Source organism: Aethina tumida, chromosome 6 (genome assembly GCF_024364675.1).
Source record: "Aethina tumida isolate Nest 87 chromosome 6, icAetTumi1.1, whole genome shotgun sequence".
Classification (NCBI taxonomy): domain Eukaryota; kingdom Metazoa; phylum Arthropoda; class Insecta; order Coleoptera; family Nitidulidae; genus Aethina; species Aethina tumida.
In genome coordinates this window covers 18,052,829-18,066,662 of record NC_065440.1, presented here as the reverse complement: position 1 = coordinate 18,066,662, position 13,834 = coordinate 18,052,829, and the positions used below count along the sequence as shown (strand labels likewise).

The 13,834-nt window shown below is 37.0% G+C and overlaps 1 protein-coding gene across 1 annotated transcript in view; it reads right to left on the bottom strand.

Annotated features, from left to right (window-relative positions):
- Window positions 1-3,215, bottom strand: part of LOC109598456 (nuclear pore complex protein Nup88) — a 43,841-nt gene extending 40,626 nt beyond the window's left edge. The window contains exon 1 of the mRNA XM_020014370.2: window positions 2,924-3,215. Within this exon, the coding sequence (XP_019869929.2) occupies window positions 2,924-3,130 (207 nt within the window). The 5' untranslated portion in view covers window positions 3,131-3,215. The remainder of the gene's footprint in view (window positions 1-2,923) is intronic.
- Window positions 3,216-13,834: the final 10,619 nt, after the last annotated feature.

Sequence of the window (13,834 nt, the reverse complement as noted above, 5' to 3'; positions counted from 1 at the left end):
CGACAGAACATACATACACACACACTCGACGCACATTTGCCCGTTAGAATTGCGGGGGGTTGGGGTGGCGGTTGGCGTCGTTGTCGGGGTAAGACATCGGCCCCCCAATTTCCAAACAATGTGCCACATTCGTCGTATTTGTCACCTTTCACATGCAAAACCGCGTCGGGCCCATTCCCGCTTTATTTACGACCTGATAATGTCGATGTAACTTCTTTTCCACTCGCCCCCGGGGTGCCCTTTTTCCCTTGTACAGGTTGTCTTTGGGTGGGTGTTCGAGTATTTCCAGACTGAATAAAGGAAAACTACTGTGTTCACAGCTTAATTTATTAAAAACATTAATTATTGCAAGCTGTACGTATATTACCATGTTTATCTCAAAAAACAAAATATATTTGGAAATTTCGAGACAATATGTGCCACTATTTATTTTAAATAGAAAGAATAATAAAATTAGCCTTAAAATGTTGGAAAAATTGAATATGTACAAAAAGTATATAATTTATAATACATTAATTTACCTATAATTAGATAAAACAACATTTTTGGTAAATTTTCGAGATATGAACTGACTTATGAACATTTTTATTTATTAATTTTTTGTTTGGAAACGATAAAAACTTTCAAAATTTCAAAAAACAAATATATCTTCTAGAAAATTTGAGATAATATATTTCATTTTTACTTCACATAGAAATAACAATAATTTGTAATATATTAGATTATCTGTATCTAAAATATAATGATATTTCTAATAAATTTTCGGGGTATTATGTATTAATTAATTATAAATATTTTATATACTTTAACTTTTTTTGGTAAATTATATTTATTTGATAAAATAAGATAAATAATAAAATAAAAATTTTATATATAAAATAATGTGTATCTTATTCTTAAATATATTTCCCTGTGATTCAGCTTCTGCCAATTAAAAAAAAACTGAACACTGACCGAAACTAAAACGGTTTTCGTGTAACCGTGACGTCGACTGGGGATTCGGGTGGACCGACCTCAACCCCCCGGACTTTCGGCGTATTAATGAAGGCGATAAATTTTTGACTTGTTTCCGAAGTGGTCCGTCGCGCAACAATCGGGCGAAAGAATAAAACAATGGGGCGACCGACGTTACTGATTTGCATTTATCCCTTGAACGGGGCCAGAAACAATCGGGGCCGGTCCGACGTTCTTTTGTGCACGACGGCGGTGGTCGCGGCCGTTTCTTCTGCGGCGGAAGCCCGGCAATCCGGGGGCCGGCCTTTTTACGGGGCCCGTATTGAAATGCGGCTGAATTAATTTTTCGTGATCGTGAACCGCCTCGTTAATTGTTGCCGGCGGCGGCGGCGACTGATGCACTAAATTCGTCTCGATGGTACGCAACCGACGTACACGATTGTTCGTGTACAGGGTGTCGCAATTTGGCAATTTATATATAAAGAGAAAAACAATGGAATACATTTATTTTCTAAAATAATCAAAAATTAATGAGAAGACTTTGAAATTTAAGAATTAATTGAATGAAATACTTCAAGAAAATTATATTTTATTATATAGAAAATATATAAATTATATATAAATATAATATTCAAGTCATTGAGTTCAACAATGGAAATGAAATAGAATAAATTAAAACAAAAGGGGACTTTTAAACAATACATAACATAAAAGTAATATCTCATGCCAGCCCCATAACTCAAAATCCGGTATTTGCAAACGAAGAAAACGACCTCGCCTCGTTCTGAGCTCGGCACCGCCATCCGGGCGCAATTAGAGCCCCGAAACCGGGCGTCCGGAAACGTTGATGAAGTGCGCGACGATCGCCGCTCCGTGACGATATCCCGGCACGGGACGCTTTTGTGCGACGGCCCCCTCACCGAAAGACACACATCACGATGCCATTGTTCGTACGATCCGCGAGGTACGAGCGTACGGAAGCGATTATTAGTTACGTCGAGTTTTATCTGGCGAAGACGTGGCGGAACGGGATGCGGGGGATGCGGTTTATTCGTACGGCGACGAAAAATCGCATTGGACTCTTTAATTAAAACGCTTTAATTGGCCCGGAGGAGAGAAAAGTATAGGTCAATTTTTTTCTGGAGGGGCTCCAGGGAAGTGTCACTACGTGTAAATTGCCTCGGGCGATTCTAAATTAGAATCGGATGATTAATTTCGGGACGGGTGATTAAACCCGACTACTTGGACCATCTTGAATTTTACTGTTCCAAGTGGAACGTGCCAAAACACTTTTACGAGATGTGTGGAATCTAGTATGAATGTTACAATCGGTTTTATGGAGAATAATTACACCAAATTGTCAGAATTCATTTAATACTTTTTGTAATATTATGTTAAAAATAATAAAATCAGTTAGTACTATATTTTTTTGTAGAGAATTTTCTGCTTATTAAATAGGTTATAAAATTTGTTAAAAAACTAATAATTCGTTTATTGTACAATAAAATAAAAAATAATATTAAATAAACTGGGTTACGAGGACAGTTTTAGAAGTTATACTGTTACTGGCTTAAAAAACTAATTTCTTATGAAAGTAATAAGACAAAGTTAACATAAATAATTATTACAATAAATTTAAATTATTTGATTTGTAACCTGACCATAAACAACAATCATATATTGGAAAAATCTTCCAGTAAGACCATCCAAGAATGGGCACCATCGTAGACTACAACATTGATGAATATTCTATGATTATGTAGAATCCTGAAGGTAACATAATCACGAATACATTACTTATTACGTATTTGTTGTTATTGTGTACAACATGAATGAATTTTGCCACAATTTGACCATTTTAAGAATCAAAACATGACAATTTGAGGTTAGGATTCCTAACTCGAACGTCAACCCAAACTGCCAGCCTTAAACAACCAACAAGCGATTAACAATTAACGCAGACACTAACCTGGTACTGAACATTGTCTCCGTCCCTGCTCCTGGCAGCTTTGAGGTTTAAACTTAAGGCACAACTGTTCTGATAGTCCCATGTGAAAATCACGCCGTCCCGGATCGTTAATGCGTTGACCGTTTTCTTCAGCGTCTTGGGGAAGTTATCGGCCACATCTCGGAATATTTTTTGGTCGGACAGACCGAGATAATCGGTCGAACTCATCGCAAATTTTTGGTTAGATATCGTTTTCAGTTTGTAAACAAACCAGGCACCTGATTCGAATGCAATGGTGGCGCCCTCAGTTGGCGCGAACTGTCGCCAGAACTAGTGTGGACGTTTTATCCTGTTTTAAATTTGTTTAAACTTTAAACAAAGAATGTTATTTATGTGATTATAGGATGTAGAAATATGGTAGTAAAAGCCTGTTTAATACTATAAATGTGAAGATTTATTTAATTACTGTCGCTCTAGAATCATTACATTATCTAAATATACAACAAATCAAAAATATATTGAATAAACAATCAAATGGATAGTAAAAAAAAAATAAACAGTATAATATTATACGTAAAAATAAGTCGAATTTTTGCTTGAAATTAAAAAATAAAATACCAAAACACAGTTTTTGACTTGATGGCGAGGTACACGTGCGCATGCGCATTGAATTTGTTTAAAAAAATTTTAAACGTTGTGGCGTCGCGTCGCGTCCCTGTTGTTTATTCGATTTTCGTTGTTATTCGGCCGTTATTAAAGTATTTCGAGTTACCACATTGTTTGTTTAATAAACCACGCCACAATCGTTAAAAAAGATACACACTAAAACATTGTGTTAGGTCTGTCAACCTGTTGGCGTCTAACTGGTAAGTCTTACCTCACGCCACAAAGGACGCTTGTTTAATTTTATGTAAAACCTTTATAAATTATTGACAGATTAGTTATAATTTAACAGATACAATATTAACGGTCGCAGACAGTCATTTGTTTGCCCAAACAAAAGTTATTTTGTTTATTTACTCAATTTGACATTACTTTAAATCAGTGTGCACTTAAAATGAGATTAGTAGACTTTTTAATGTAACATTCTAATACACTTTATTAAAATTACTTTAAATATATACAGATTTATCTTTTAAAATGACTTAACAATGTAACATCTACAGTGTAAATTAAAAAACAATCTTATTTTGTTTATCCTTGTTTTTAATTGGGTTAAAACAGTTCCAGTTGTGACATCAGTTCCATCTCGTGTGAATTTAAAATGATATTAATTGACTTTTTAATGTAATATTCTAATACTAACCATCAAAGTTACATAAAATATGAACAAAATTAAATAAATAAATGAAGGTACTTAGCTTTAAATTTAAACAAGTTACTTATAATATGTATAGAGTTATCTTTTAAAAAGACAACAATGTAAGATCTACACCATACATTTAAAAAACAGTCTTATTTTGTTTATCCTTGTTTTTAATTGGTTTAACACAGTTAATTTGATTGAATGTTTACTCTATTTTGTTTCTTTTGACATTATTTCCAACTTGTGTGAATTTAAAATGAGATTAATTAACTTTTTAATATAATATTTTAATACCAACTATCAAAGATACATAAAATATGTACAGAATTATACTTTAAATGAAGGTATTTAACAAAATGACTTAACAAAGTATTCTATACAATACGAATTAGGAAATAGGTCTTATTTTGTTTATTTATTTGTAATCCAATTGGGAAACAATTATTATTGATGATTATTTCCTCCCTTTTGTTCTCTTGAATATAATTCATAGCCAGTATCTATTTACAATATAATTAGCTGGCTTTGTGTGATTAAATATTCATTGCTAGCAGTAATATCGAACTAACAAGACGGGCAAATTGGTATAATACAGGAACGCAGGAACGTGCGACACTTGGACATATCGATACAATTTCCCGATGCACCGTAATACCTGACCGGAGTATCAATAACGAGTCGAGAAGCTCATCGGTCTTCCGGGCTTGAAATACGATCTCGGGACGCAATCGACATGATTTATATGTGCCGTTTCAACACGATATTTGTCACGAAATGAACTTGCGTCTCAAATGCACAAACAAAACCAATTTTCCTCCTCAAAAAACTGTTGCATTTTCGATATCAGACATAATAAACGTTTCGGGAAAAATTTTATTACCGCCGATCATTAATAAAGGTGACGTGTGTCGTACGGGGGATTCCCCCTGGATATAGACACGTCGTTTTTCATCCGGGCCTAGGTTTGACGGCGGACATTCATCCTTCGGCCGAATTCCAATAACAAAAACACACACGTCGGCGTCGGCAGCGTCGTTCTGTTCAAACAGCTCCTTGCGGACAGGAGTGCGTTTATTTTTTGTCGTATAAAAGAAACGCCATCAATCGCGATCCATTTCTAAATGAAGTACAAGTCCATACTACGAATGAGCCGCGTAAATTATTAACACACCATTACTGACTGAATGGGAGTTTTTAAACGGAAAATAAACCAAAGCAGTACGTACAGATTGCATTCTCCTTCTATAAATACGGTTGTTTTCTTTCGTTCCGGGGCGGCGTTTATGTGTATATATATATATATTTTTTTTTTGCACAGCTCACTCTCTTTGTACTAAGGCCATTGTTGCCGTCCGTATTTGTTTACCGGGGTAACAATCGCGACCGGTCAATTATTAATACGATTCCGGGCATCTTTTTTCAACCCCCGGCCGGTCTTTCGGTGATGAATTAAAAAACACACACACACAGTCATCGGACGGCGTATCAATTAAGACATCGTGTAAGGTAATATGATTAACAAACAGGGGTGCAGTCGGGTAGGGTTAATTTTTTACATAAATATGCCCGGTTAATGATATGGTATTTGTAATTTTAGAAGGTATCGTTAAAAAAATATTATTCCAGGAAGTTATTGCTAATGAGGGTGAGGCAAAATTATGAAAATTATCATAACCATTATTCAGTTAGTGACAAGCCATCATTTAGTTTAGTAATTACTGTTTTCTAAATTAGCACAAACATCTTCTTACTTAATTGATTGTAATAATATACAAAATATTTAAACAATAAACTTTAACTAAAAAAAGGATCGTAGATATAGAAATAATAAAGATTAAATATAAAATTAATATATTTTATTTTTCTAATCATTTTTACAGTGTCAAATTTAAATATTTCACCTTAAAAGTGGAATAAATTTTGAAATAAATAGAAAATAATAAAAATGACACACTTTATTCTTTTAATATATTATAAATTTTGAATTATTTAAAAAAATATTAAAAAAATTGTCACACTTTATTTTTTTAAATACTATTTTAATATTTTTTAAAAGTATCAATAAATATATTCCCTAAATTTATTTTTGTTTTCACAACATATTTTTTTAAAGTATCAATTAATATATTCACCCTAAAGTTGCATCAATTTTGTTAAATTAAATAATAAGTAAAATAATGTAAAAGTACAGTTTCTCTATATTTATAGAGAAAGATTTATAAATTTAAATATTTCCCTTAAAATGTTTTTATGTAATTGTATGTAATTTTTATTAAATCAAGGAATAAGTAAAATAATATAAAAATATAGTTTCTCTATATTTATTTTTCTTTTCATAAACATTATCTTAATATTTTTACTGTGACAAATTTAAACATTTTACCTAAAATGTGGCATGAATTTTGAATTAATTAAAAAATAATGAAAAAATTGACACACTCTATTTTTATAAAAACCATTTTAATATATTTTTTTAAAGTTTTAATTAATATATTCTCCAAAAGGGGCATCAATTTTCATTTAAATAAAAATTAAGTAAATAAATCTAAAAAATTCTTTTGATAACATTATTTTAATATTTTTACTGAGACAAATTTAAACATTTCCATGAAAGTATTAAAGAAATACGAAATGGAACATTTATTTTTATTGTCACTATTATTTTAAATAATATTATTTTATCATTTTTCAAATGTGGAGACACCCTTCCATCCAAATGGCATCGATTTTCAATCATAAAACCATAAATCCAAAAACTAATAACCCACACAAAACACACAATATGCGAAATTCAATATCAAATTGTTTAGGAATACTATAAATTCAAACGTTCTGCGAATCAATCTCCCCCTCGGTATCCGTCCGAATGCGTTCGAAAATATAAAAATAAAAAAACAAGTCGATTCCTCCATCGTGCACTTTTCAGTCGGTAAATATGTATTATTAAACACATAATTTAAGGGGATTTTCATTGAATCGTGTCTTTTCAACGACTCCGGTAAACATATTGAACCGTTTCCCGTTTCGAAATTGTCGTCGGGTGCGTCGCGTCGGGGGTGGTTTTATCGAGGACAATCCTTAGACAGGCTGCTTTTTTCTGTGGGGGTTGCCCCTCGCACGAACTGGGTAATATCAATTCGATAAGTCGGTTTTAAATATTAAATATCTGGAATTGTGCCCTCGCATATGAAATTCCGATATTCCTGTAAAAAAAAAGAATTTTAAATAAGCTACGGAACAGTTTCAGGGGTGAGGCTGAATGGGAATGGTTATTTATGTCGGGTGCTAAAGAATTGATGTACAATACGACAAATACTTTACAATAATAGATTTCTATAGTCTCAAGGGGTTGCGAAATGTTTGAACTCATCCATACGGGTTATAAGCTTTGTCCTTTGTTAATTAACGACGTATCAGAAGTCCCCAACTCACACAACTCCTCCAGTCCCGTCCCCCCTGAAAAAACAACCCCTAAGTAAAAAAAATTACGTCAGTCTTCCTTCGTACAATGCGAGAACAACACGTAAAACTGGAAACACCCCGAATATTAATTAATTAAATAACCATCCCCGGACCGTAGGAACATTTTGCGGGCTTCTGGACAGGGCGAATTGATTAGAGATTAGAGATCAGAGAGACGCAACAAAAGAAGTTCTTTGAACCGTTTAATTCGGGTGCGGAGGCGAATGGACGCGCTGCAGATGAAGTCCACTCCGTCCTGGACCTACGGGCTCTAATTCCCGCACCCCTTTCGATTGTTTTACTCCCCCTTTTCCGTCTCTCGTCTCCCCATCCCCGGCATATCGGCCAGCGACAAGGTGAAATAACTGATACAGTCTAAATTTTCATAATAATTCCGGTAGAATTTAAATATAAAAAAAGGTAGAGGAAAAGGATTCGCCCCCATGCCCTTTGATCGTCTTTGTATGCGAAGAATTCGTGGCTGCATAACAAAAAAAAAAACCCTTCCACGTACACAGATTAGTCTCTTTTGTGTGTGTTTGTCCCGCGGACCGCAAAACTAGGTTTCCCGTCGTTTTCGCCCCGCCGTCGAAAAAAAAAGAATATGTTAAATATGAGGGCAGCACGCGTTGTCCCTTGCAAGACATTTTTTGATTTGTTTCCGAGGAACCGGCCGCTTTGATGTACTGGCATTTTTAATTATATAAAGGACCGACAAGCAATCGTCGACATTTTTGCGGAACGGTGCGCGTTCAACCCTCCAGGGGGATGCCGAAAAAACTAACTCGCAAAAACAACCCCTTTATCCACAATCAAAGCACTATCAAATGTTGCACACGATAATGGGACGGAATTGTAAAAAATTGCGGTGAAATTAACCTTTTATTTCCAATATTTCTGTGTTGATGTAATCTGGGTTGTCTATCTTCGATTAGAGTGAGGTATGGCCATCTGTTGAGGAAAAATTGTATGAATGATTAATTTACTCATATATTGTACTAGATGTGCTTATAAAATAAATTAAAGCTGCTGTAATGTGTAAGAATATTAGAATCTTTAATATTGTTTCTTAATTGTCTAAATACTAATTAATTCTATAAAGGGTCGACTCACATTTGTTGACATTTTTGTATAATTGATGATATTTAACCTTGGAAAATTATAACAAAAGTATATCATAATATAGCACCCTGATTTACATTCAAAACTCTATCAAATATTACAAAGCTGCTATAATGAGTATGAATAATAATATATTTAATATTGTTTCAAATCTAATGAAATTTTTAACTCTAGAAAGGGCTGACTCACAATTTTTTTATTTCCAAGATATATTTTGATGTAATCGTGGTTGTCTATCTTTGAATAGAGTAAGCCACGGCCATCTATTATGGACAAATTATATGAATGATATAATTTCAATTAATTTTCTCTTATTTATTTTACCAGACGTGTTTACAAAATAAATTAAAGCTGCTATAATGTGTATGAATAATAATATAACCCCCTTTTTTACAATGAAAACTCTAGATGTAACTTTTTATTTTCATTATATACATTTTGATGTAATCTTGGTTGTCTATCTTTAGATAGAGTAATAAACGCCATCTAGTATGAAAAAATAGTGTGTCATGTAACAAATTGAAACAGTTTGTACAATTTATGACATTGGTATTAGTTATAGATTTGCCCTTGAGAGAAATGGCGCCGATTCGATTTCCCCTTAGTAATTTATGCCGACAGGTGGAAGGGGCAGGGGTGGTGATTTTAATTGCGTTTCGCGTGAAAAACCCCATGATTAACCTGACATATCAATATAAACCGCCACATTGGAAACACACGATACCCGATACCGATCAGGCCAGGGCTATGAGTAATATTCCTTCGCCGTGGCCCCTTCCTCCTAGATCGAACCGTTCCGATAATATTGCGGGCACATAAAAAAAAGAAAACAATTAAAATGGCCAGTGGCGGCGACCCGGATCGATCGCCATTTGCATATTTCACTGGGAAATAATCGATGCGATATTTCTAATTGCTTAGCAACCTTTCCACACAAATACCATATAAATATATATGGAATTTGCTCCTTGCGGTCCCCATCCTTGTCCCGCCCGTTGGTAACTGGCCGGGGATTGGAGCGAGACGGACGCAGTATCGATGGCAGAAAAGTATTTGTACATCGAAGTGCCCCCCGGTCCCCCCGGTTCCGTGACTATTGCCAATGATATCAGATATTCCAGTAATGTTTGAATTAAATTTTGTATAAATTTGATGCGAGATAACGGGGCAAACGGAGCGATATCAATTTGACAGTAAGTTATTCGGAACGAACGGCGCGCCGCGGACTTTGTGAATGTGTTCCGCGGCGCGATCGTAGATATTGGAAAACATGTTTCCATTATCCATTCGTGTAAATATCGCTCGCCGCGACTCCCGGCTCCTTGTTTATTGCCCCTTCGTGTCGACAACCTTATATCCACGGCTGTATTTGCAAAAAAATTAACTCCTCCACCCCCACCACCGGCTTTTTCGACAGCCCCCTCTCTGGGATGACGGTGACAGTTCTGGGACGGCCGTTGGGGGGAAGTACAGAGAAACCAATTACTATAGTACACAGGTCGAAAATAATCGCACGTATGTCACAAACAATTAATCTCGACCGCACCTATATATATTGCTAATGGGCACTCGCCGACCCCGAAAACAAATGGATATAGATTTTTATTTGTTTGCCGGTGGCGATATCAAAATGGAATTAATATTAAAAACGCGCCGACACGCGCGTCTGTCGTAGCCTGCTTTATATGTTTTATGAAAATTGTACGCAATAACGATACATAATTTTTATCGCCATTTGTTCGACGATGATACGCGGATTTATTTTTAACGGATTGCCCCCATCGCTTCATTTCGATCGTTCGATGTTTGCTCACCCCCCACTTCTACGGAGTGAGTTATAAATAATGTTTAATAATAATGGTGGCAGTAAATAGGACGTTATTCTAATGATCATTTAATGCCGTATCTGGCCCCATAATCTAGTTGTAATAAGCCTGTCCGGCCCTAAAAATTGATGAGGGTGCGCCCTCCAATTATCGGGTTATTAGCAATAATATTGGGGACAAACTACCCAGAAGGAAACGTCAATATTTGACCAGAGACTGAACTATACTAATTAAATATTATTAGGCCACTATGATTACACGTGTAAACTGGGTTGTATAACTTGAACGCTTGCAAGTGCTGCCACCTAACGTAATTTATGTATTGTAGAATATAGGATATAAGTCAACGCCATACGCAACTTTAACATCATTTTTTATTTGATTTGTGTATGTTTAATCTGAAATAATCCAAAGGTGGCACCACATCAAGTCCACTAGATTTAGACAACCAGTTTAGCAGCTCACCTTCAACAAAGTAAGATAATTATAATGTTATATCTCAATTGGTTTATGTGACCTAGACTAATTAATAATCATTTTGAATTTTAGGCAACTGTGATTACACATGTGAACACGGTTTTATAAGTTGAACGCTTTTCAAGTGCTGCCATCCATTGTAATTTATATGTTATTTGTGGGGAATTATAATAAGAAAAAGCACTTTATGGATTGTACGGGGATAACAATCAGATGATTCGGTTGTAACGGGACGTTTCCCGACATAAATAAAGTGGCTGGCGGTGGCGTAGTAATTCCCCGTGTTCTACGTGTCGCGAAGAAGTTCCAGGCATCGAACAATCGCGTTTTAAAAGAGCCCAGCACAATGGCCGGGAAGGAAGACAGTCGTCTTCCAATTGTTCTAAACTCCATTATAATATTATACACGTAATAAAACGGGGGCAGGAACGCGAAGGAGCATAATAAAGGCGTTGTGGGGTGCGGGGTGTAAGGGGGTGGGCGGTTGGTTGATGCGGCGGTTTTAGTCGTTTGTCTCCAGGAGCTGGAATAATGCCGCGTCCGGTATATCACCAGCGATTAAAACCAAACAATATCAAAGATATGGTTTCTTGCGTCTCGGGGTGCGGAGCGAGAGAGAACGCCGCCCGTTTATGTACATGGTGGGATATTTATGCATGTAAGTTTCTGGGCAAAGATTACTGGCAGTTAATCTCGGCGAGTCGCAAAGTTTCGGGCGCGAAAAGGGCCCCGCGTCCCGGACAATGGATGGCTGAGTTATGGGGCCCGGTGGCGGGCTCATTGTTGCCGCCGATCCCACGGATTTCTTGTTTACATCGGATTATGAGAGCGATAAAAACGGCCAATTAATTGCACCCCCGACATACTTCTGTTATATTATCAAACTTCGACTTGACAAGGCTGTTCTTGCACGTCTGAAGGAAAAAATAATCATCCGTAGTTGGCAAATAAAACCTGCCCAATCTCCGTTCGGCGTATCCGAAACATCGTCGATGCGGGCGAAAGGGTTTTCTCCCCCCAGAAAACATGGATACAAGGATAAGAAAACGTAACTGGCTGATCTGCGCTACAGATATAACCGAATTAATCCCGAATATTATTCCAAGGACTCCTTTCTTACAAACACTGGATATAGAAGTTAAAGAAATTTGCATTGTAATGATCGGGGGGGTAATTATATATAACGGGTTCAACCCCCAACATTCCCAACGCACCACCGCAGCCCGTCTCTGTTTAATATATATTATTGGACACGATGAGGTGAGACGGAACGTCGGCGATGTGCAGGAAGAGCCCGTTATTCAAGATCCGAATGTTTTAGTGAGGTGTCGTTTCTGATAGTGCTTCAGCCCGTAATAAAATGGCGTAGACTGCATATCGGTACAAATTCCGAGTTTGCTTAAATTTTCAAGTTTCGATGTAAATAAATGTACGTGAGAGTGGCGCAAAAGGGGGCAAAGGGGGTGGGCCACGTTTTCGCCTTCGTTGAATGCTAATTTTCCGGCGACATTCGCCCACCCCCTCCGGTCGTCCCTCCGTGCCCCCATGTGTTCTTAGTTTATATCCGGGCCGACGGTGGATTAGTGGAAATTGTTTAGCCGAGCAAAAATTTACGGTTATATTCGAAACGTTCGCGACTCTCTCACGAACAGATAAATACACTATAAAAGATAATTGCGCCTCTCTGGCTTTTGTGCCCGTTCCTAACCCACTTTTAGGCATCGCCAACTCGCCGGATTTTCTTTCAACGGATTTTTCAATAATCGATGGTTATTATGCAACTCTATTTGCAGGTGTAAGCATTGTTGTCTAACGTCTGTACGTCTAACATGCTGCCATCTAAGTTTTTTATGGATTAGCTTATGGTTGGGACAAAGATATTATGTTTTAAGTATCGACAACCCTTTAGAATTACTTTTAAGGGATTTTTCAATCAGTGGTAATTATGCAACTTAGTTCACAGGTGTAAACATTGTTGTCTAATGTCTGTATGTCTATCATGCTGCCACCTAAGTTGTTTATCGATCAGCTTCCGGCAGTATAAAAGATATTATAATGTAAATATCGAAAATAAATATTCGCATTGTATAGAAATCGTGGGAGACGGTGTGAAACGTGATGTTCCCCTCGTACGTGCATAAATCATCCGACGGAAGGCATCGCACCCGGAATGACAGAAAGAAGAAAACTCGGCATCGGTTTTGATGGCCAGACACCGAAACACATCGCACATCCGTCGTCTACGTCGGCGGATATTAGCATAAATTCCGTTTGGAAATTTTAGTTTTCGGCGCCCGCGTAAAAAGGCGGACGCATTATAGTGAATGTGCCGCGGAGCGTGAGCCCTCCGGTGCGATGCGAACGAAAAAGTTTTTTGACGTGGACGCGTCAAAAAGTTGGCGCCCGTCCCGGAATACGGACCTGCCGGGGCGGTGTGGTGGGGCGCCGCCGGATTTAATCGGAGCCACGTCTTAGACACACGGGCACGGGAGACGTTGACCAATAAATTTCCGTGGCCGTCGCATCCATAATTAAACCTCCGAAGGTGGATTCGGGGGCGTGTGGGGGTGGTTTTTCACTCAACCCCACACGATACATGATACACAAGACGCGCGTATGCTTTATGGTGTTAATATTTGGCCCCGGATTACGATCCGGGGGTGACTCCGAACACACGATTTATGCGCCAGGCGCCTTTAATTAAGGACCATCCAGCAATTTTCGAATACTCTCCTGTCA